This window comes from Salvia splendens, chromosome 15 (genome assembly GCF_004379255.2).
Source record: "Salvia splendens isolate huo1 chromosome 15, SspV2, whole genome shotgun sequence".
Classification (NCBI taxonomy): Eukaryota; Viridiplantae; Streptophyta; class Magnoliopsida; order Lamiales; family Lamiaceae; genus Salvia; species Salvia splendens.
The window spans coordinates 4,437,865-4,461,966 of record NC_056046.1 but is presented as its reverse complement, the minus strand read 5'-3'; the positions used below and the strand labels follow the sequence as shown (position 1 = coordinate 4,461,966).

Here is a 24,102-nt window from a genome sequence, read left to right as displayed (position 1 = left end):
TAAAGCTTACATAATCAATCATTTTATTACTGTATTGTTATAAGCTCAACAAATATACTACTACTACTACACTATTTGTTAGTTTTATTATACTAAATAATACGAATAGAATTCGAACTTCTATTTTTTTTTTGGTGGCCGTAGTATTAACTTTTAGTATCAATGCTTGTTATTTACTTGTTAGCTCAGTTCTTTTTATATTACAGAAAAAATACTTTACAATTATATTTAGGATATTATAGTAAATTAGTATATTTATATTCTGCATATATTATATAGAGATTTGATATGGCTAAGGGACTCTATTTGAGCGCTTACAGTTACAGGAGCTCAAAAATAGTCCCTCAACCTCAAATCTCTATTATATATCTGCGTTTTTAATTATTATGTAAATTGTATCCTTTTTAATACTATTAATTATATGACCGCTCATTTAAACATTAAATGATTAAATACAAAATTATTTAGTTATGTCTGCGGAATAAATATCTATTTTATAATTATAATAAATATTGAGACTATCGCACGTGAATACATTTAATCTGATTTATGAAATTTGGAAAATGATTTGAACTACGTACGAATGATTATAAATTATTATCACATTTTTATTTAATGAAAAATGGTGTAGACCCCAATATCTATCTTTACATAGAAATATAAGATGAAGTGTGCTATGTGTAATATGATATCGTCCTAGTGCATATAAAAATGTATGAACAAATCCCAAAACAATTAAATATTTGCTTGACATAAACACCAAAGATTCAAGCCCTAATTAGGGAGTAATACTAACATTAAATGTGTGTTACATGAACTTGATTCCACATGAATATAATAGTACTAAATTATAGTGTTATTTGAAACTCTAGGAGGAGAAATATATTTGAAACAAATCTTGACATTTACTTATCAAAATCAAATAGTACATAATACAGAGAGAAACCCTCCTATATATACTAACCAAATCTCGAGTGTTTTGAGTGAGAGATTATAATTTCTTAATTTTGTAAAAAAATGATACTTTCATATTCTGATTTGTGCTAATGATAACAATAACAATAGAAAATGAAATAATGCTTGAAATAGACATAGCGTCAAAATAACAACAAAGAAAGCTTGTCACACGCGGGCCCCACGCTTTCCTCTCAATAATTGGATCTTTCTTCCCCACCCAACTAAACTTCCATTTGTGTAACTGTATTTTCAATCAAATCTCTAATTAATCAACTCTAATTAACGCCTTAATTATTCAAAATCAAAATTAAATTATAAAAAAAGAAAGCAAACTTAGCTTTCTGCATCGCCATCACCATCACCATCACCATCACCATCACCATCACCATCACCATCACCATCACCATCACCATCATCATCATCATCATCTCCTCAACCTGCATTAGAGGAGGCCATCGCCCCCACCCCGCACACACTTCGTTCGTACTGAATCAAATCCCCTCACGATTTTCATTTTATTCTCTCTCTCTTTTCCCATCCTCGCCTAATTTTGTTGGTATAATACATTCGTAGCTTCAAGGCCTTGTTGCGGGGCAGTTTCTGTGTAAGTTTAATTTCTGAGTTTATTGGTTCGGAATTGACTATGCGGCGGTGAATTTGGAGAAGCTGGTTTTCTCTTTTCCCGCGGGCTCCGCAGATCTGTGTTGGAGAGAAGCATTGCGAGTTTATGAATTGTTTGCATTTGTGAATTTTGAAGGTGTTTTGTCGGTTGTTGGTAAAGGTTTGAGCTTTAGGGTACGGTGTAACTGGGCGTCGTGATTTTATTTTAGTTGGTTGTAATTGTATGGATTTTTGGGAGATTTCGATTTGTTGATTGCCTCTGTTTTTCGAATTTGCATGTCATTGTTTAATTTGCATTGACAATTTTATTTTCTTGGTAAGATATTGTGTGTTTTGACCTCTTCTTGATTGGTGTTTCATTATAACTTGTTTCAAAAGAGGAAATGAGGTAGAATGGAAAATCTGGACAAATTTACTTAGCATGCTGAAGGAGTAACTTATGCTCGTTTTTTGCTATTGAATGTTTTTGTCCTTTTAGTTATAATCTGTTGATTTTCGACCAATCGAGTAAATTAATGTCTCCATAATCCAATTCTGTGGTAATCATGGTTTATTATCAATCTTAACATAGTTGTTGCCTTCCTGAAGTGTGGTTTATGAATGAAGGTCAAATCTGACATTATGCGTTTTTAGGATTATGGATGGATTAAACCAAGATGGTAACAGTGTGGATTCTTTCTTACGGAACTACAAACTTGGGAAGACTCTTGGGATTGGTTCATTTGGCAAAGTTAAAATTGCTGAACATGCACTCACAGGGCACAAAGTTGCTGTCAAGATTCTAAATCGTAAGAAGATAAAGAATATGGATATGGAAGAAAAAGGTTAGGCAAACCATATTCACTATATGTTTATAATACATCCTCTCCAATTGATGTGTTCGTCATCTATATGACCTTGGCGCGTGGATCCTTTGTTGTACTGTTGTCCCTCCCCGTACCCCTCCATGTTCATTTTCCAATTTCCTTGTTTGAAGAGCTACGGTTATGTAATTTATCATGCTTTCAATATTGGGGTATTAAGTTCGCCAAAATACACGAAATTTCACACGAATCTGGTTTTACATGTGCATCATCTCAGGCATGTAATGTCCACCGTCCATGTAACTTTTCTCGGAGTAAAGATAATAAGTAATTATTAATGTACCTGTATTGCAAAAATTTTACTTTAATACTATATGATACTCCAATGGTGTCTAGCTGTGTTTGAGGTATTTTATTCCCATGCTTGGTATTTGTATTGATGTTATTCTGTACATTTCTTTCTTTAGCAATTCAAATGTTAGTTAAAATCAAGCACACAGCAGTTTTTATGACAGTTGGTTGCCTCTTGCAGTCCGAAGAGAAATCAAAATTTTGAGATTGTTTATGCATCCCCACATCATACGTCTCTATGAGGTCGTAGAGACAAATTCGGACATATACGTTGTGATGGAATATGTGAAGTCTGGTGAATTGTTTGATTATATTGTGGAGAAAGGCAGGTTGCATGAAGAGGAGGCACGCATGTTCTTTCAACAGGTTAGATTTGTCCTTTTAGACTCATCAAGATATTTTTCATCTATGATGAGTGTAGCAATGTCTTTGTGGTGCTGATGATTGCAGATAATATCTGGAGTGGAATACTGCCATAGGAACATGGTTGTTCATCGAGATCTGAAGCCAGAAAACTTGCTTTTGGATTCTAAGCACAATGTAAAGATTGCTGATTTTGGTTTGAGTAACATTATGCGTGATGGTCATTTTCTGAAGACCAGTTGCGGAAGCCCTAACTACGCTGCTCCAGAGGTACTCTTCAAATACCCATGAGCCAAAGATGTAGTTAGAATTTATACAAAGTGACTGGAATCAAGGAGATTTTTGTTTTAGAAATGTTGAATTCAAAGTCTGATATGTGTTTCTACCATAGGTCATATCAGGTAAACTATATGCGGGGCCTGAGGTGGATGTATGGAGCTGTGGTGTAATTCTTTATGCACTTCTCTGTGGCACCCTCCCATTCGATGACGAGAATATTCCAAACCTATTCAAAAAAATAAAGGTGCATCCACATAAGCTCATGTTATTATGTTTGTTATTTCCTCTTCAAATATTTTATGCTTGGAAGTTTAGTGATAAATAGCAACCACTGCATCGCTTATGACAATGTTCATCATTACATTTTTGAGCTCATAAGGGGTGTAGTTCAGATCTGATTTCTGAGCTTCCTCTTGACCATATATCATTGTTGTTCGGAAGCTTTAAATGTTCCACAAAATTGCTAGCTGGTTTACTCAATCATTGATTCATAAGTATTCCATGGAACCTAGATTGAATCATATTCAGAGCATTCGTAAATAGGTGTAAATCGAAGGAAAACTTTCACATATCATGATGCTCTTAATGCTAATCTGTTCAATTTGTCTCTAGGGTGGAATATACACACTTCCAAGCCATTTATCCGCTTGTGCAAGAGATTTGATTCCCAGGATGCTTATAGTTGATCCCATGAAACGAATAAGTATTCCAGAGATCCGTGCCCACCCTTGGTTCCAAGCTCATCTGCCACGTTATCTGGCTGTGCCACCACCGGATACAACCCAGCAAGCTAAAAAGGTAACTGGCCGATTCTGTGAAAACTGAGAAATTTCGATAAGATTCTCAATGACTGACCATTGAACACCAAGAAATGAGAGTAAAATTATGAGCATATTTCCAGTTCTTTGCATCTCTATGCAATGATTTTCTGGCATTAGTGTTGTTCCTGCACCACCTGTCCTCTCCTTATTTTACCATCCACTGATTTGACCTTCATATTGTTCTCCTTACTCACCCGTACTTTTGCTTATCACATGACCTGAAATTTGAATGCCAAGAATAATTAATATGGTTGTTTATAGTGAAGACATTTCATAATGTGCAGATTGATGAAGATATTCTCCAAGAAGTGATTAAGATGGGATTTGACAGGACTGCACTTGTTGATTCTATTCGAAACAGGGTCCAAAATGAGGTATTTTTGTTACTCTATCTTGTTAATATTGTTATGGGTTAATCGCATCTAGCAACCTGACATCGACACGATTTCTGGGTTACAACATAGACCTTAAAATTATACTACAACGACACAACCTTAGCATCTTTTAAAATCTATCCTAATATCATCATGATCGCGGCACATTTTCTTGGTTGTTAACACGACTCTTAATCATTGCACAAGGAACAATGTTTTTATATTTATCATGACTTTTGAATCGTTGCACGTGTGAAAGGAATGTTATCTGTATTGTTATTGAAGTTATGTTCATTCTCAACGCTCAACCGTTTTTCAGGGTACTGTTTCATACTATCTGCTCTTAGACAATCGATTTCGGGTTGCCAATGGCTACCTTGGAGCTGAGTTCCAAGAGACGGCGGTACGCTTTTCTGTCAATAGATTATATGTACTATTTAAAATGTTTTAAGGAAATTAGAGCTTTTACATACTATTTACTCTGCACAACCAAATGTTGATAAAAGAACACCGTGCTACCCTATTGCAAGTTGTCAATCACCATTTACCACTATCACATGTTCTGTTAGTTATTGTTACTACTGATTTCCTTTTACTGAACTTCACGTATTTAACTCTTTCATGCCCACGCATGAGTTTCTTCTGACCTTACATGCTTACATGAATTTCTGTATACCCATAGGAATTTGGGTATAACCGCAATCCAAGTGAGCCTGTAGCATCTCCTGTTGGGGAACGGCTTCCTGGAGTTATCGATCACCAGCAATTTGGAGCAAGGCAACTTCCAGCTGACAGGAAATGGGCACTCGGACTCCAGGTTGATTGGCGGCTTTATCCCCCCGTCTTTCTATAAAGAAATAACTTATTGAGGATTAATACTAAAAACTTACTCATTTGATTTCTGTGACAGTCTCGAGCCCATCCCCGTGAGATCATGATGGAAGTTCTCAAAGCGCTACAAGAACTCAAAGTTTACTGGAAAAAGATTGGACATTATAACATGAAATGCAGATGGGTTCCTGGTGCTCCTGGCCACCATGAAGGTATGCTTAGCAGTTCCATGCACGGCACCAATTTTTTTGGAGATGAATCAGCCATTACTGAGAACGAAGGAAGTATTGGAACCCCAAATGTTGTCAAGTTTGAAGTGCAGGTAAATTTTTCGATAGAGCAATGAATCGATGTTCATTCTCACGTAGCTGAAAACTGGTGCTTGTCGCTATAACTGTGATCATTGCATATGACTAGTGTTGGTTGACTTGTTTCTATATTTCAGCTCTACAAAACTCGCGAAGACAAGTATCTGCTCGACCTGCAGAGAGTTCAGGGGCCGCAGTTGCTCTTCCTTGATCTCTGCGCAGCTTTTCTCGCCCAGCTTCGTGTACTTTGAAATCCACAAACTCCTTTTGATCAGTGTGGGGAGTTAGAACTTGATGTTGTACATAATTCTTGCAAGCTCCTTAAGATGAATGTCGCGCCATGTCGCCATTCGGAGTTGGCTTCTGCTTCGAGTTCTCTCTTCCCATTCATTAACTGTAACTTTTTTCTTGAATTCGATCCTTCAATTCTACAAGCAGTTAATATGAGCCCCCTTCTGTTGCTCTAGTGTAATTTTTTAATTATTAATCTTATTTTTCATATCACATTATCTTACTCAACTTGATCAAATATAAAAAATATTGTAAAGGTATGATGTAGCAAATGATTGAAGTGCAATTAGAGCTATTTCAAGCTCGAATATAACCAACACTAACTGTTAAAGAATGTCTAAAACATCAGCAACATGTCATTCCTTTTTAAGTCCACTAAAACCATGATTGAAAAAACCATGATTTCCCAATGGCCATAAAATTAGAAAGACAAGTGAAAAAACATGTGAATTAGGTATAGAAGGTAGATTTTGTGGTGGAAAGCATAAAATTAGTTAACGTAGCATATGGTTGGAAGGTCGATGGAGCTCCACAGCATTGATTCTCCATCAAAATTGGAGCCAACACCCGCACTCTCGTCTTCCCTCGCTGTTTCATCGTTGTTGCTGTTGTCGTCGTCGTCGTTGTTGTTGTTGTTTGTCGTCTCCTCGCGGTTCATTTGACAAGCATTCATGAGCCTCGTGAGCTGATCAGATCTATCGAGCCTACTCGAGCTTAATTTGAGGCACTCGTTGATGCCATTAAATGCATACAAACAAGCAGAGAACTTCCTCTCATAGTTCATCCTCTTCATCGCTTCACTCAGCATCACCGGCTCTTCTTCTTGCACCATTGGCCTTGAAATCTCCTCAGCAATCTCGAAAGCCGAGTACTCGATCGACAATCCGATCTCGTCCACGAACTGGAAGTCCACCGGCTCCAGGATCGTCTCGTTTCCTACCTCCGTTTCGTTTGAAATCTCGACCGATTCTGACTTGTCGCCGGCCTCCATCGCGAACGAGTCGCAACTCACGTATTTGTGATCACTAGCTTCGATGACGTTGTTTTCGACGGGGTACTCCTCGTCGGGATCGTTGAGGAAGTCGGTGAAGTTTGATTCCGAGTAGTCGGGTATTTGTTGCACGCCGCCTTCGTTGCCAATTGGCGGAGTGGGGGACATAGGCGAGGACGAAGGCAGGGTAGTTATGTAATTAGTAGCGATCAAGGCACTGTTACGTGCCTTGATCCTACTGAGTAGGAGGTTGGTGATTTTGGAGGAGAGGGCGGGAGTTGTTGAAGAATTTGAATTTGTGGGCCAGAAATTAGTTCGAGTGTTGGCCCCGCGGAGGAGGCAGGCCGCCTCGTCGTAGGCACGGGCAGCCTCCTCTGCGGTGTCAAATGTGCCCAACCATACCCTTATTTTTTGTATGGTGTCTTTTATCTCGGCCACCCAGCGCCCCGAGGGGCGCTGGCGGACCCCCACGAAACGCTTGCGCGCTCGCCTGACACCGCCCAGCGCGGCCCCGGCTGCCGCCTCCTTGACCATCTCGTCCCAGTTGGAGGATAGGTGTCCCTCCCCGGGGTTGAGTTTTTCTTGATCATCTACAAAATCACAAGACTTTCTCTTTCTTGCCATTTGTTTCCTTCAAAGAAGTTTAGTGATTTTTGAGTGTGAGAGTTTAGTGATTTTTGTCGGATAAATGGTTGGTTTTATATGCTAAAATGAGAGACTGTAGAGTTGAAATGGTCTAAGTTTTTAATTTATAGTATCATTTTGGTTGCTTCTAGTTTTGTTAGTTTTCTAGAGAAAAGGGACTCGGCCATATTGAATGTTTCGATTATTGATTTCATTTTTTTTATCATTGAAATATAAAATAGAGTGTCTGGCCATCAAGTTGTTTATTTTAATTTGTGGGATTTAAAGGCATCGGAATTATCAATTTATTTGAAATTGACACATTTGATTTATTACATACTATAGTCGAAGATACAAAAACAAGTTGATATTAACGATGGTAAATAGTGAGATCGCTTCTATTTGGTTGGCACAATTAGTGATGCCAAGAAAATAGAGTATAATACTAAGTACTATTTTTACCTTACAATCAATCCCTATCTTTAAAAAATCAAATACTCCATATTCAAACCTATATAAATATTAATTGAATTTGATCTTGAACCCTTTGATCTATTGAAAATATCCACTTTACATTATGCATAGATGTGTATATGGTATACAATGCTGGAAAATGTTATTAATTACACGAATCATATATTAAGAGAGAAAACATAAATAGTCGTTTTGATCAATGAAAGGAAGAACTTTTAGAATAATGGTAACTTTCATATTCCAAAATTGTCATTTATGTTGTAATTGGGATCCTTACTTCAACTCTGGTATGACAGCATCTTCGATATATACCATTTTATACGAACTTAAATAAAGTGTAATGAATTGTTGAAGCACAATTTAATTGATAAGACGCTTTTAGTAATGTTAGGTGCTTATCTCCGTCTGTATATGTTTGTTTCTTATTCGATTCTCTATTTTCTCAATCAATTTTGTTATTAGGATTTTGTCTCAAAGATCTTACAAAGTTCGGCAATTTTTTGAGGTTCACGATTAGTTTGCACTCTCTTCCTTTTGGTTATGAAACAAATATAAATAGATAATGCTATTTTTCTGAGTCGAAATTGTAAAATATTAAACATAACGTTATCTCACTAACAAGATAATTTGGTGTGTACTCAATTAATGTCAATTTACAGCGATATTACCCAAGACTATTGACAACGATATTTTTTAACAGTTGATGCTGACACAAAGGTAAAATGCTTTTGAATTATATAAATCTTTTATCAGTTTTAAAAGTTTTTTATCTACTGAGATATCATATGCAATTCCAAATTTATTCCACGATTTTGTTCACATTTGGTGTATTTTTGTGCATCATTGGATAATAATAAATTTGGTAATTCGAATATTATGATAGTAGTACTAAACTATTTCGTAACTATTCGAATCCATTTCCCCATTTAACTCTTATTATAGTCTCCGAAATTACCATAATATAGTATATAATAATGATATTAACCTCCAAAAAGGAATAGTGATAAAGTTATAGGATGTATTCATATCATAATTGTAAATATATGCAAAACATAAAATAATTGTAAGTCCATTGGATCTTGCGATCTATGTCACATGTAATCTAATAATGTAATAATATAGTTTAATATGTACATTTTCAGTCTAATAATATAGATTTTTAGTCTAATAATGTAACTCGACTATTATTATCACAATCATCAAATACAAAGATCCAAGGACTGTGAGTTGTGCTGTGTTTTACACTAAAAAGTGTAACGATGAAAATAATTTTCTTTACCGGTGGTATATTCCAAGCATATTTAATGGACGAACAAATTAATAAAATACTAAGTAAAAAAATAAATTTCATGCGAACAATGAAAGAAGAGAGCCAAAGGAAGAGACATGAGAGATTTTGTGGGGCATGTTTAGAACAACAGAAAAAACACACCTAGTGTTACAATGCATCACTCTTCTGTTTCTTGCGCTGTTTTCTTTTAAAACTTATCTCATGCTTCACAATATATTACTACTATTAACATACTTGTAATTACAACTGAATTGCAAACTATTTTTCATTTCTGTATTCAATATGGGGGCCTTTCAAAATGAATGGCAGAGTAATAGCTAGAAATACGTTCCATAAACATAACAAATTAGTTTAATATATTTACTGGTAAAATTAGATAAACTACTAAAATTAAACAAAGAAGGCACAGCCTCTAATATATCTATAACAAAAATTTAATATTATAACTAATTAAATCATATTTACTTTAAAATTCGTTTATTCTGTAAGTTACAATAAGATGTTTGATGAATGTAAATCATTAAAAATAAAATAGTCATAGTCATAATCCAACAATTGAAATAACTGATGTCAACAATTTTGCCTAGTCCGATATATTTCATATTCATATACAAATTCTAACCAACCAATTGCCTCTCTTTCTTGGTCCACCATGTCACTCTCATAGCCATTGTGTGTGTGTGTGTGTAAAATGTAAATACAAAGAAAGGAATACTGGTGTTTGGTGTGTGTGATATACTAATACAAATAAAATTTTCAAAAAAACAAAAGATGAGAGAGAGGAGGCGCCTGATAATACAAAAATAAGCACAAGGAAAGGAATATGTCAACCATCAATTCTGATTGCTCCACATGGAGTTTCATCAAAATCCCACCAGTCTTCTTCTTCACCATTATACAATCAACTTTTTAATCTCAACTAATTGACTCAAATAAACAAACTAACTACAATTTACAGCACAATCTTCATAGCTGTTAATAAGTGATTTGAGCCTCCAAATGTTTCAACAAGAGAGAGTGAGAGGTGCAAATCACAGTTTTTTTACAGACAGGCACTAAAAGGACAAAGAAATGTGTATTTTCAGAAATCAGTTGATAAGATAAGCATATACACAGCAAGTGTACAGACATTATGCTTACAAATGCAATCTTGCGGTGAGAAAAAAACAAAAGTTCGACTTCATCTATAACTGGCCAGAAGTGGAGTTGTGCTACTTTCGCTGGCTTCAGAACGTCTGACTCGCTCCATAGCAGGATCTTGGTAGGCTGTGGCTAGTTTCTCGTAGAAAGAAGATATCGTGGGATCGTTCTGATCAAGTCTATCCTTGTTGATCATGCACTGCATCATAAATTTTAAATAGTTGATTTTATTGATAAGACAAGCAGTCAAGAAAATGACAGGTCGTTAACTTTGAGTGATAAGCCACGATAGAATGTCAATTTACCTCAGCTGGAAAACCTTTGAAACTAGGTAAGAAACGTCTCCGGCAATAACCATGGAATAACAGAGTGAGAACTGGAAGGGGAATTGTTAAGCTTGAAGCTAAAGGGAGTTTCTTCAAACCAAATATCCCAATGGCTATAACATGCATCAATACTAAGAAAACTATTGTCGCGTCGTGAACCACAGGCCAAAACTTTCCACCAGTTTCAAACTTTGGTGAATAAACATTCAATAGCTGCCCAAGAAGGACAATAAAACAAATCAGCTACACTATGGGACACTAATATTCGAAATAATAAACGGTAGCAGTCAGTCTTATCATAACATATTCACAAAATCTATAAGGCGACGACATAACATCAACTTGGAACAGCAAGGAGAACGATGACTGACCTGGTTACGGTAGATGATGTATCCGAGGCCATAGTAAATCATTACAAATGGCAAAATGAGGGGTGCGAGGAAGAAGTAGGTTATACCAAGAAGGCTGAAAAAGAGAATCCTGGGAATTTCTTTGTGATAAGGATTGGAAGGGACCTCGAGTTCATCATCAGAGTCACAGCACAAACTTCCTTTCAAAATATTCAACATGAGGCGCTTCACCCGAAAAAGTTCTGAAGAAAATGTTTTGGTCCATCCGGATGTTACAACATACGCAATGAAGAATGAAGCCTGAAAAGAAAAGCATAATATTCATGACTTAGAAGAATATGATGTCCAGAAAATATGGCCTTGCGCCATTGCTACTTGAGAACTACAGGAAAAAGGAGAGAAAAATACGAGATGCTAACAGTCAAAATGAAGAATACCTGTCCAGGAACAGCCACAGCTAATAGTTCAGGAATTCTTTTAGGCTCGAGAAAGACATCGAACCTGTATAGTGCTGATCCAGATAACACGTTGGCAAAGAAGACGTTCCATACTGTGAACCATAACATTTTGATACATGCACTCTTCTCAATCTGACTATGGGCAATGTATCCTTGAATGGATGAAAGAACAATCATGACTGGTGGCACTAAATCTAGAAACGTCTCAAGTATGAGACTCGGAAGATATCCTGTAACTACTTGGGTGACAATTTCTCTGCATTAATGTGTAAGAGTTTCGTCATAAAATGAAGCTGTGATTAATTTCATAACTAATAACCATATGACATACACATTAAAGCTTGTAAGGAATTGTCTAGATCACATTTTGTACTAGAAAATACTAATGGGCAAATACTTACAGCCTTAATATGCCACTCAAAAAGGGTAGCCAGGTCTCCAGCTGAGCCAAATTAGTAAGCCCTTGGGCTATGAGAACAGGTACAAGGAACATTATGGTTATAAGAAGACAAGTAAAAACAACTGCAATGTTACACATCCATCTTTTGAAGAATGATGCAGAAAAGAATGGCCAATGTATATCTTGGGGATCTGGAGCTGGCTCAGTAACCCAATCTGTGGGTTTAACCCCTTGTTGGAGGTGTGAAACTATTGCAGCGCTAAAACGAGTCTTGAAAGACACAAATGCAGCTGGAACTTCCTATTGATAATTGAAGATAGAGCATCAGAAGGTTTACCAAATTAAAATATAGAATCACCAAAATATGACTGAAAAAGATCAGTCATCATAATACTTTGAGTTTCTGTAAGAACGCCTTCTGAGAAGCAACGCATCTACAGAATTTTAGATTTAGAAAAAGTTAGAGAGTAAGAGTATAACTGTTCATCACTCTGTGTTATACTCCATGAAAGAACACATTATTATAACAACCCCATATGTTGAATAGGAAATGCTTTGCAATTTTAAGATCAGGCACATTTCTACTGATTAATCTGTTTAATTGTGGAATGGGTAACACAAATATATCTATCATTATTATGTTCTGTGACAGATCAGTCAATTGATTAAATCTTAGGATTCTTTTATCTCAGTAATTCTGACTCCCTTCGTCCAAGAATAAAATGCACACTTCTTTAACTTTCCTTTTTATAGACATGTTTCCTTTATACTTTACCCTCATTTACATATTTATAAAAAAATAATGACCAAGCACCATCTAGAATTAACTAACATAAAAAACTACAAAATGGGCACTTTTATAAGAACGCATGTCACACCAAGGTGTGCACTATGTTCTGGATAGGAGGGAGTAATCAATTTAGATAAACCAGGCACAAAAAGGAGATTTAATTCTGGACCAATGACACCAGTTCATGATATTCACCTTTCCAGCAAGAGATAATTGTTCTGCTCTCATATCACCCTCCACATCTTCTAGCTTCTTCTCATACTGGTCTACACGTTCAGCTTTTCGGCCGCAAATACTCAAACAACAACCTCTTTTGGAATTTTGTTTAGGATATTTCTTTGATTCCAGATGAACAAGCTTCTTGTAGGTCTTGTCTGCCTTGTTCTACATAAAATATAGAGCAATGTCAGCAAACATGTAACATAACAAATGCTATGCTGTATCTAACGATAACGTTTGACCTCTGCACTTGATTATATAAAGTGCTTCCCCATTCTTTTACCTCTGAAGTTTATTTGTGTCACTGGCATAATTTTCGTTACAAAAGTATACATTGGGCTCACTATATAACTTGATATCATGCATCTAAGCAGACAAGAATGTAATATATAAAATGAATAGATATGCCAGCAGAATTAAGAAACTGCAATAGGTATTAGTTGTTCTACAAGAAACAACACTGGTGTTCAAGAGGGACAACTGAATTCAATGGCGCATTAAACATGACAAGAAAAAGAAACTAATCAACCCTTATCTACTAAAGAATATTTGGTTAAAGCATTAGATCTACACAGTTTGCTTACAACTAGCCCTTGCAGTTTGCCTGTTCGATGAATCACCGAATGAGAAAGATAGGTGGAAGGATAATATTCACTAAAAAAGCTCTCAATAGTCTCACTGAAGCTCCTCCCAGCAGTGACAGGAATACTTCGAACCAAAACAGTGAACTGGCTGGGCCGAGGTTTTGAAGAGTAGAAGTAAGAAAGCCTCAGTGCTGCAATGTCGTCATATTCCTGCAGAAAAAAACATAACATTATGAACCATGAACTTTTTTACCTATTATGAAAGAAAAATTACCAGGAAATGAAAATAATATGCTTACAGAGTAAAGAAGATAGCAGACGACGGCTGTGAAAATATAAACAGCAGAGAAGTGTATCCACAACCTTTGAGAATGAAAAAAATACATGTCACTAATAGACCCGACATATAAGTTAATAAACTACGAATAAAAGGTGTGAATGCTAAAAGCAAGATGTAACCGGTTCTTTTAGGTGAATTTTAACTTACTTTACAAGCACATAACACCAATGTTGCAAGCCTCTAATCTTATCTCTATCTACACATATTCGGTAACCACACAACCCAGGTATATAGTACTATAATAAGGGCTACTAAGTGTTCGATAGTGTGTAAAAACTCAATTACACTATAAGTCATATACCAATGTTAACAAGATATAGTATTAATATGGAGTAAATATTATATTGAGTTTAACACTAAAAAGTAATCCGACTGTGCCTCTAAATATGATTTGAGAATATAAAGAAACACATTTTTTGTTTTCTTTCTTATAATTTCTAAAGTTATTGCTAGATATTTGGAATAATATTTAATTAAGTTACCATACAGTCTATATATAATTGTACTAAATTTTAAATATCTAGCAATAATTAGAAATTATATTAGTATGAAAGAGAATGGCAAAATGTCTTCATACTCTTGAAGTATGTAACGGGCCGTTTTGCTTGACTTGTGGACAATGCAAGACAAGAAAACATGCAAGCTTGACCCTATTGTCGTCCTTATCTATTAATCACATGGGTTCTACTCTTAAGACCAAAATTTTAACCAGAAGGAAATTAAGAAGACACCAGCAACAAAAAATAAGCACCACAAAAAGATGAAAACCTTCTTTCTAAAATACAAATCAGAAAATATTTGACAAACGGGTTCAAAGTAGTGAAGTTCAGAAAAATGTAAAGACATAAATGAGAGTGTGATAAGAAGTCTCAGGAAGATAGATCAATGGCTTCTCCTAATTGACTCTTGTTAAACTGAGTGTGGATATTTGTTCTATAGATTGGATTTAGCCAAGCATAGAGCCTTGAAACACGCTAACTTGTGCTCAGATAAACGCACAACTCAAACTAGTTATTACATGACACATTTAGATTAGATAAATAAATAAATAATACATCAAAAAACCTGTTTGAACCATCATCAACATTTGAAATGCTGAAGGTTTCTAGCGACTTGTTCGGTAAGTCAGTGAAATCAATATTCAGCTGGTTCCCCATATAATTGAATGGGAGAAGAATAAATATGCCAACAATTGCTGCAAACCGAAATACTCTTAGCCTGCATACAAGAGGAAAAATGAGCAGAATACCGAAATACCATAACAATCAGAATTATAGACAGTAATTGCAAACAATGAGCAGAATAAATCACGGAATAAACCAAACAATAAATCTATCAAACTCATTACATTTTTCTAAACTATCACAAAGTGGAAAAACCGCTTATTTAACCTAGTTTCAAGGGCAGAGAAAACTACGACCGTCATAAGTAATACCGAAAGGTTCTTGATTCAGACTATGAAATATCATGGGGCAGAATATTACTCAATAAAAACTTATAAATGTCTCTGCATATGTTATTTTCCTGTCAAAAAAGAAAATTTTGCAGAACAAGACATAATTCAAACAAAATTCCGCTACATATTTCTCCATATATTTAGAACTGACTTAACCCCATATCAGCACTATGTTCTACAAATGATGACATTTCATGCGTCTATGCAGATCATAAATTTAACTAAGAAGTTCATTCTTTTCCACTTACCCAAAGATGAAAATGCGCATGAATACCACAGCATCCAATCCAGAGTTTTCCAAAAGCTCATTTTCAGTAGGCTGCCATGCTCTTTTCACCCAACTGAAAGATGATAAGAACCCTCTCATGCCAGATGCATTATACTCCTGATATTTCCCTTCAGCAACCAAGCGTGGCACATAGAGTTCAGCATTACTTGGTCGATTTCGCAGTATTGTGTAGAGGATGAGAAAGAGAAAACACAGCGCAACGTTTATCCCCACTGAAGTTAATAGTGCTGAGAGAATCATTCCTCCAGACTCTCAAATCAACCTTTTCAAACTTATTATGCTCCACAACTGCAACCACCAACTTAGAAGTCCATTTGTAACTATATTTTCAGCTTCAACTAAGCAGCTCGTTAATCAGATAACCGCAAATGGAAGCAAAATGGTTATCCACAAATCTGCCAGAGGTGAAGGTAACTGGCTCAAGCAAAGTATCATTCTCAGCTGTATAGGAGACACCAACGATTTTATCTAATTTCATTCTCAAGTTAACATCACATGGTGAAAGTTTCTAGAAATTTTTAAAACACACACACACACACACACATATACATGTAACATGTACATCTATGATCTAACTTATTCTCAAGTACAGCATCACATGATGAACAAGTTTTTAAAATTTTAAAAAAACACATAGACACACACACACATATAAATTCCAACGGCAGAACACTAGAAAAACTAAGCCTGACTGTCACACATAAAACGATCACGATAATTTATTGCAAGCAGTGTTTTTCGCCTCAATTTTGAGTTTCGACCGATTAAAATATCGATCACATTATATAAATATGTAGCACATCTTCAGCATCCAAAATGAATCTAGGAATTGACTGGGAGAATCAAAACCCTAATCGATAAACAAATGAACTGATTAAGTGGTAGAACTTGAGAAATAAATTCAGAGGGAAAAAGAATCATACCTATGTATGCAGAGAATTCGAACTCTGAAGCAGAAGACTTTTCGCTGGTTTCGAAGTGAAAAACTGGTTTATTTTCTGTTTATTTAACTGTCGCAAAGTTGCAAAGGAGAGGAAAAAAAGAAATAATATAAACAAAAAAGAGTGGTGTAATATATTTTATTACTTCATATTTAACATTTTAAAGTAACAGTAAAGTATTCCTAGTAAACTAGCAGTAGTATAATATAATTTCAAACTACGAAAACTAAAAGGGACTATGCTACAATCCAGTGATTTTGGCAACGTATTTCGAATTCCATATCACATATTTTCGAAATTGTATTCTTTTACAATATTGAATTTCTGTCATGAATGATAAGTATTGAAAATTACTAATAAATACGATAGTAATACAATAAGCTGAATATTTTAGTTTATATATATGTGTGTGTAACTATTTAAATTAATTTCCCACTAATATTCGTGTTGTTGATAGTTAAATAAAATGGATTTGAAATGTAAATAAATAAACTTTATGCGGGTAGGAAATAGTAACAATAGTAATTTCGGCATATATAGTAAGTGACTAAATATAGTTTATAATCTTATCTCTGGAATATCTGAAAATAGACTAAACCTTATTTATTTGAAAATCTCAATCTTTGCGTAGTGTCATAATAATTGTGCCACAAATTGTGGCACGTGGACGAGAATCTCACAATCGAATGAAATGCAATAAATGATAGTAGAAGGAATATATAAAGAAGTTTCCACTTCATTTATTATATATTCCAAACAAAAAAATATAGCAAACTGATACCTGCATCCATGATTTAGAATCTCTATACTTCTTATTTTTAAAATACACAATTTGGCAACTAACCCAATATAGATCCTTCAACCTACATGTGCTCAATTGTCCAACTTTTTACCTTTTTCCATAAAAAAAAGAGTGGATTCAACATATTGCATCATTGTGTGTGAGTTGTGATTGTGTCTAAAATAAGCAAATTTTCCAAGGAATTGACTGATTAGAAAATCTGTCATACAAAGAAACTATTTCCAGCATAACCAAAGTGAAACCACATGTATAATATAATCGTATAAAACCAAAAGCATGTATACAATTTTTATACAGACAGACAGTAGAAAGACATATCAGTGTGTACGTTCAGAAATCAAAGAGAGAAAAGCCATTTCAAAAGAGATGATTAACTCAGCCTGCACCATATACTCTGCTCTACATAAATTAGGCCTACAAATCTCTCTCACTAGCTCGTGGTAAGAAGAGACAACGTTAGACTTCAGAGACATCACGCAGAAGAGGAGTAGTTGCACTAGTTTCACCGGCTAGATAATCTCTGCCTGCCTCCATAGCGGGATCTTCATAGGCAGTGGCTAGTCTCTCATAGAAAGAAGATATTGAGGGGTCATTAAGATCGAGCCGATCCTTGTTAATCAAGCACTGCATCAGAAAATTGGATAGTTGATGGTGATGGCACTCATACAACAAGCGGTCAAGAAACTGATATATGCATCAATCAAGTGAAAAGTGAAGCTAGAATGCCGAATTTACCTCAGCGGGGTAACCTTTGAAGCTTGGTAAGAACCGTTTCTGGCAATAACTATTGAATAACAAAGTGAGAATTGGAAGAGGAACTGTTAAGGTTGAAGCAAAATGAACTTTCTTCACAGCAAATACCCCAATGGCGATAACATGCATCAATATTAGGAAAACTATTGTTGCATCATGAACAACGGGCCAAAACTTTCCGCCAGTTTCATACTTTGGTATATACACATTCAATAGCTGCCCATGAAGAACAATGAAACAAATCAGCTGCCAGTATGTGAAATATCAAAAGACAAACGAGACAGACACTTTCAAGTTAAAGTACAAAGATGAGGAAATGGGCTTACTTGGTTACGGTAGATGATATATCCGAGGCCATAGAAAATCATTACAAATGGCAGGATGAGGGGTGAGAGGAAGAAGTATATTATACCAAGAAGGCTGAAAAAGAGAATCCTGGGGATTTGTTTGTGATATGGATTGGAAATGAACTCATCTTCATTAGAACAGCAACACAAAGCTCCTTTCAGAATTCTAAAAATGAGGAACTTTAGCCGGAAAAGTTCTATACAAAATATAACGGTCCATCCAGATGTCACAACATATGCGATGAAGAATGAGGCCTGAAAAAGAAACATTAAATCATTTTTATGCACTACTTGGAAACTACATAAAAGGAGTGACAGACAATATTCTACTTCTTATAAATGCCTGAGTATAAGTGGGGAAATATGCAGTGCCTGAGTAGAAAACATGTATTAAGAAGTACAAGATGTGCAGAGTCAATGAAATATACCTGTCCAGGAACAGACACTGCTAATAGTTCAGTAAATTTTTTAGGCTCCAGAATAATGCCCAGCCTGTATAGGGCTGATCCAGATAGCACATTGGCAAAGAAGATGTTCCAAATGGTGAACCATAACATTTTGATGCACGCACTTTTCTCAATCTGACTAAGGGCAACGTGTCCTTGCATGGAAGAGAGCACAATCATGACTGGTGGCACTAAAACTAAAAATATCTCAAGGATGAGACTCGGGAGATATCCTGTAACCACTTGGGTGACGATTTTCCTGCATTTATTTGAACATAAGAGTTTATGTCATACTATTAAGCTAGAACAAGCTGCCATTATATTCATAACCGACTAACTCTAGTTAAGAATTTAATTTTACATACTGATATACAAAATAACTTACATCCTTAATATGCCACTCAAAAAGGGCAGCATGGTCTCCAACTGAGTCAAATTAGTAAGCCCTTGGGCTATGAAAACAGGTACAAGGAACAAGATGGTTATAATAAGACATGCAAAAATAACAATAACACTGCACATCCATCTTGTAATGAATGATGCAGAAAAGAAGGGCCAATATACATCTTGGGGATCGGGAGCAGGCTCAGTTTGCCAATCTGTGGGATTAACCCCTTGCTGGAGGTGTGAAACTATTGCCGCGCTAAAACGAGACTTGAAAGATACAAATGCAGCTGGAACTGCCTATTACAAATTGAAAACATAGAGCATCAGATGGTGTCCCAACTCCCAAACCATAATGTAGAACCAATACAACAGGAAGTGGAAAAAGACCAGTAATTATGATACTAAAGTTTCTGTTCTAAGTCATATGAGAAGCAACTTATAGAAGGTATTTTAAATTTAAGAAAGTAAATGACAACGAATATGAATGATCAGGAAGTGGCCTCCAAAAAGAAAAAGAAAAAAAACGGGGTCAATTCCGAACCAATGACAGAAGTTAATGGTCTTCACCTCTCCAATAAGAGAAAATTGTTCTGCACTCATATTACGCTCCACATCTTCTACATCCTTGTCATACTGATCTACAGGTTCGGATTTTTGCCCAAAAATGCCAAAACAACCTTCTCTGTTGAAAATTTTCTGTGCAGAGACCTCTGATTTCAGATGAACAAGTCCCTTGTAGACCTTGTCTGCCTCGTTCTACATAAAATGTATAACAATATCAGCAAAAAAATAACATTGTAGATGTTATAACTTGCATTGCATCTAACAATGAAGTTTGACCTCTGCACATAATTATATGAAGGTGCACCTAGACGTACAGGCTAAGGGTGCTTCCCAGTTCTTTTACCTCGGAAGTTACTTGGGTGGCTAGGATACCTTTCATAAAGTATACATTCAACTTATCATATACCTTGATTGCATGCATCTAAACAAACAAGAATGTAACTTATAAAATGAATAAAGATGCAGTATATAAGGTGTTCTGTAAGTAACAACTCTGTTGATGTATTCAAGACAGACAAAAGCATTGAACGGGTCGAGTAAAATGAACGAACCAACACTTATCTAGCATAACATATTTGGTTAAAGAGTTAGAGCATAACTATTTGCTTACAATTAGCCCTTTCAGTTTGTCTGTTCGATGAATTACCGAATGGGAAAGATAGGTGGATGGATAACATTCACTAAAAAAGCTCCCAACACTATCACTGAAGGTCTTCTCAGAAGTGACAGGGATACTCCGAACTAAAACAGTGAACTGTTTGGGCTGAGGTTTTGACGAATAGAAGGAAGAAATCCGCAATGCTGCAATATCGTCATATTCCTGCAGGGAAAAGTAGGAGTACTATTTTATGAACCATTAACTTTTCTATCTACTATGAAAGAAACTCCATAAGTCAAATGAAAATAATATGCTTACAGAGTAAAGAAGATAACAGACGACAGCTGTGAATATATAAACAGCAGTGAAGTGTATCCACAACCTTTGAGAATCCAAAACATTATGTCACTTATAGAGCAAACAGAAAGGTATGAGTGCTTAAGAAAAAGTAAATGTTTTTCCAAGTTGAGTGTTAGCTTACTCTACTATCATATAAACTTAGCATGATACATCACACAAGAGAGAACAACGCCACAGATGTATCTGCATCTATATTCTATATTATTTGAGAACAAAGTCATGCAGGAACATCAGAAGTGTGTGCTTGTGAGTGTGTTTTAAACAGTCAAAAAGTACTTTCAATGTCCTTATAGATACGGTCTAACCAATAACAATATTTTCATTCTCTATATATACTCCAGTATATAATTACTAGTTCAATTGTTTGATAGTTAAAATAACATTTAATATACTTATCATATGTTTTCAATATAATAGTAATATAGTATTGCCAATTTCATGCAGTGCATCAAACACGTCGTTTTACTTAGTCGATGACAAGGCAAGAGAGGAAAACATTCAAGGTGGTCCCTACTGCTTTTCTTATCCAAGAATCACATGAGTGCTACTTTAGTAAGTCTAAACTAAATTCAAGCCTAAAGTGAAAAAAGGTGAAAGGATCATTTCATAGACAGAATTAGACCAGCGAGGTTCAGATAATTATAAGGATAGAAATGAGTTATGAGAATGCGTTAATAAGTCTCGGAATGATAGATCAAGGGTTCTCCTAATTGACAGTATATATATTTTCCAAAGGTCTACTTGACTGATATCTGTCCATCAGACTTGATTTTGTTAAGCAGTAGGCACACAGACTTGAATAATCCCAAGTCTTTCTTCTACTTAAACAGATGCACAGCTCAAACTAGTTCTTACATGGAAAATTTAGACTGATTAAACAATACAGAAAAAACCTGTTTGAACCATCATCGACATTAGAAATGCTGAAGGTTTCCAGCGACTTGTTTGCTAAGTCAGTAAAGTCAATATCTAGCTGGTTCCCCATATAATTGAATGGAAGAAGAATGAATATTCCAATAATTGTAGCAAATTGAAATACTCTAAGCCTGCATACAAGGAAAAAGTGTAGGGTGATCAGGTCAAGCTGCTGAAAAAGGACAACTAGAAAAATTACCATAACAATCAGATTTTCAGACAGCATTTTTTAGCATTAGGCGGAATAAATCAAGGAATTGAACCAACCAATAAAACTATCAAGCTCATTACATTTCAAGAACCCTCCAGTTAAATTTTTAGAAAGTGGAAATCACTGAGTTGCAGTGACAGAGGAAATATGAACCCTCATAATCAATACCAAAATGTTTACAATTCAGACAGTTGAAAATCATGATGTGGGATATTTTGCCATCAAGACATGCACAACTTTACTTCACAATACACTATATTCCTGTATTGACAAAGAAATTTTATATTCTTTATTTCTATAGGTATTTTTGCATCCTTTTGCTACAAAATACCAAATTGGCCAAACAAGATATAGTTCAAACAAAATTTCGAGACTTATTACTCCGTGAATATGAAATTGAGTTTTACCACCTAGAACCACTTTCCAGCATTATGTTCTACATTCTTCTAAGCAGATACAAATGTTTGCTTTGCATATGCTATTTTCCTGTCAAAAAAGTTTAAAATTTTATTTCTATAGGTATTTTTGCATTCCTTTGCCACGAAAAACCAAACACGCAAAAACAAGACATGAGTCAAACAAAATCACGCAAATTCAGAACTGAACTTAAACACCAAGAACACAGCACTATGTTCTACAAAATATGACATTTCATTCTTCCCCCACAGATCCCGAAATTCAGAAGAAGTTTGTTTATCACTGACTCGAATACAAAAATGCGCATGAACACCACAGCATCCAATCCGGAATTTTCTAAAAGCTCGGCTTCAGTAGCCTCCCATGCTCTTTTCACCCAACTGAAAGAAGATAAGCACTTTCGCAAGCCAAGTACATTGCCCTCTCGAAGATTCCCTTCAGCAACCAAGCGTGGTAAATATAGTGCAGCATTACTTGGACGGTTTCTCAGTATAGTATAGAGAATGAGAAAAATGAAACACAGAGCTGTGTTTATGCCCACTGAGGTTACAAGTGCAGAAAGAATCATCCCTCTGAACTCTCAAATCAACTTGTTCAACCCTTTTATCATCCACAACTGCAACACCAGCTCAGAATCACATTTGAAACTTTAATTTCAGCTTCAACTAAGCATGAGCTCGATAATTAGACCAGCGCAAAAGGAAGCAAAATTCCTGTAGCAGGAAAATTATAACGCGAACAGAAGTAGTCAATTGGTCAAGCAAAGTTTCAAATATTTGATCTACTTAATTCTCAAAAATCGCACTTCACATGGTGAACGAGGTTTATGAAATTCCTTTTTTCAAAAGCGCACACACATACACATAGACTCGAAACAGAACAGAAAAAGGTTCGGAGCATATGATTTGAGATATCAATTTCTACTGCAAAACTTCACAAAAGTTGAATTGGCTCGATTGCCAGAAACAAAACGAGTAGCTTGTGGCATAAGCATCCGAGATGGACCTAGGTATTGACTGTGAAAACCAAAGCCCTGCGAAAATATCATACCTCTGTTTTTTTTTTGCAGAGAATTCGAAGATTGAAGCTGAGAGTTAGCTTTCACTGGTTTCAGTTTCTGTTTTTGTAAACTGTCGCAAAGTCTTTAATAGAACTATCTTCAAAAAAAAAAGATTGAAAAAAAAGGGAAACAAAAAAGAAAAACATTAATTTAATTAAGCTGTGGCATGACGTGATAGGATGCGTGATTAATTTATCCATTTTTCTTTAAAAAATTTTTTATCTATTTTAGTCGACATACAAAAAGCTGAAGGCGCACGTGGCTGAAAAATATCTCGAAAGAGATATTTCGTTTTGTTTTGTTTTTAATTTGAAGGAGAGATGCAATATGAAGGATCAGTCTTCAGATGGGGCAGCCAAGTGGAAAGGTTAGATTTGTCTTTTTAACTACTAATCAAATTTTATAAGTGTAATAAGGAGATGATTAGTTTAGATCTATAGATAAATGAATTTGAATTTGAATTTGAATTTGAATTTGAATTTGAATTTAAATTTAAATATCATCTCATGATATATTTGAACCCAAGACTTTTGATCTTTGCCATTCAAAGTAGTTCGCTCTATCTCCATT

General features: G+C 35.4%; 4 protein-coding genes across 10 annotated transcripts; 1 reads left to right on the top strand and 3 right to left on the bottom strand.

Moving 5' to 3' along the window:
* Positions 1-1,308: 1,308 nt before the first annotated feature.
* LOC121768848 (SNF1-related protein kinase catalytic subunit alpha KIN10-like) lies at positions 1,309-6,155 on the top strand. Its single transcript, XM_042165422.1, has 11 exons — positions 1,309-1,561; positions 2,212-2,402; positions 2,914-3,098; positions 3,183-3,365; positions 3,487-3,618; positions 3,987-4,172; positions 4,480-4,569; positions 4,889-4,972; positions 5,252-5,386; positions 5,480-5,722; positions 5,846-6,155. Exons 2-11 carry the CDS (start codon positions 2,216-2,218, stop codon positions 5,957-5,959), a joined length of 1,539 nt encoding a protein of 512 aa, XP_042021356.1. The 5' UTR covers positions 1,309-1,561; positions 2,212-2,215; the 3' UTR covers positions 5,960-6,155.
* Positions 6,156-6,489: 334 nt separating this feature from the next.
* LOC121768849 (ethylene-responsive transcription factor ERN1-like) lies at positions 6,490-7,614 on the bottom strand. Its single transcript, XM_042165423.1, has one exon. It carries the CDS (start codon positions 7,612-7,614, stop codon positions 6,490-6,492), a length of 1,125 nt encoding a protein of 374 aa, XP_042021357.1.
* Positions 7,615-10,201: 2,587 nt separating this feature from the next.
* Positions 10,202-16,758, bottom strand: LOC121768843 (CSC1-like protein HYP1). Of its 4 annotated transcripts, none has more exons than XM_042165415.1 (11): positions 16,655-16,758; positions 15,691-16,126; positions 15,052-15,204; positions 13,946-14,009; positions 13,647-13,856; positions 13,039-13,227; positions 12,055-12,353; positions 11,633-11,909; positions 11,217-11,495; positions 10,825-11,058; positions 10,202-10,718 (listed from the first exon to the last, which is right to left on the bottom strand). In XM_042165415.1, the coding sequence occupies exons 2-11, from the start codon at positions 15,969-15,971 to the stop codon at positions 10,560-10,562; spliced, it is 2,145 nt and encodes a 714-aa protein (XP_042021349.1). In that variant the 5' UTR covers positions 15,972-16,126; positions 16,655-16,758; the 3' UTR covers positions 10,202-10,559. The 4 variants fall into 4 exon arrangements, with proteins under 4 accessions (XP_042021349.1, XP_042021348.1, XP_042021351.1 ...); XM_042165414.1 differs by having other exon boundaries at positions 15,691-16,172; positions 16,655-16,751; XM_042165417.1 differs by having other exon boundaries at positions 15,691-16,019; positions 16,655-16,750.
* A 934-nt stretch (positions 16,759-17,692) lies between these two features.
* On the bottom strand, positions 17,693-23,660 carry LOC121768842 (CSC1-like protein HYP1). Of its 4 annotated transcripts, none has more exons than XM_042165409.1 (11): positions 23,523-23,643; positions 22,760-23,185; positions 21,823-21,975; positions 20,888-20,951; positions 20,582-20,791; positions 19,975-20,163; positions 19,406-19,704; positions 19,003-19,279; positions 18,554-18,829; positions 18,210-18,443; positions 17,693-18,098 (listed from the first exon to the last, which is right to left on the bottom strand). In XM_042165409.1, the coding sequence occupies exons 2-11, from the start codon at positions 23,038-23,040 to the stop codon at positions 17,931-17,933; spliced, it is 2,151 nt and encodes a 716-aa protein (XP_042021343.1). In that variant the 5' UTR covers positions 23,041-23,185; positions 23,523-23,643; the 3' UTR covers positions 17,693-17,930. The 4 variants fall into 4 exon arrangements, with proteins under 4 accessions (XP_042021343.1, XP_042021345.1, XP_042021344.1 ...); XM_042165411.1 differs by having other exon boundaries at positions 20,618-20,791; XM_042165410.1 differs by having other exon boundaries at positions 22,760-23,088; positions 23,523-23,620.
* Positions 23,661-24,102: the final 442 nt, after the last annotated feature.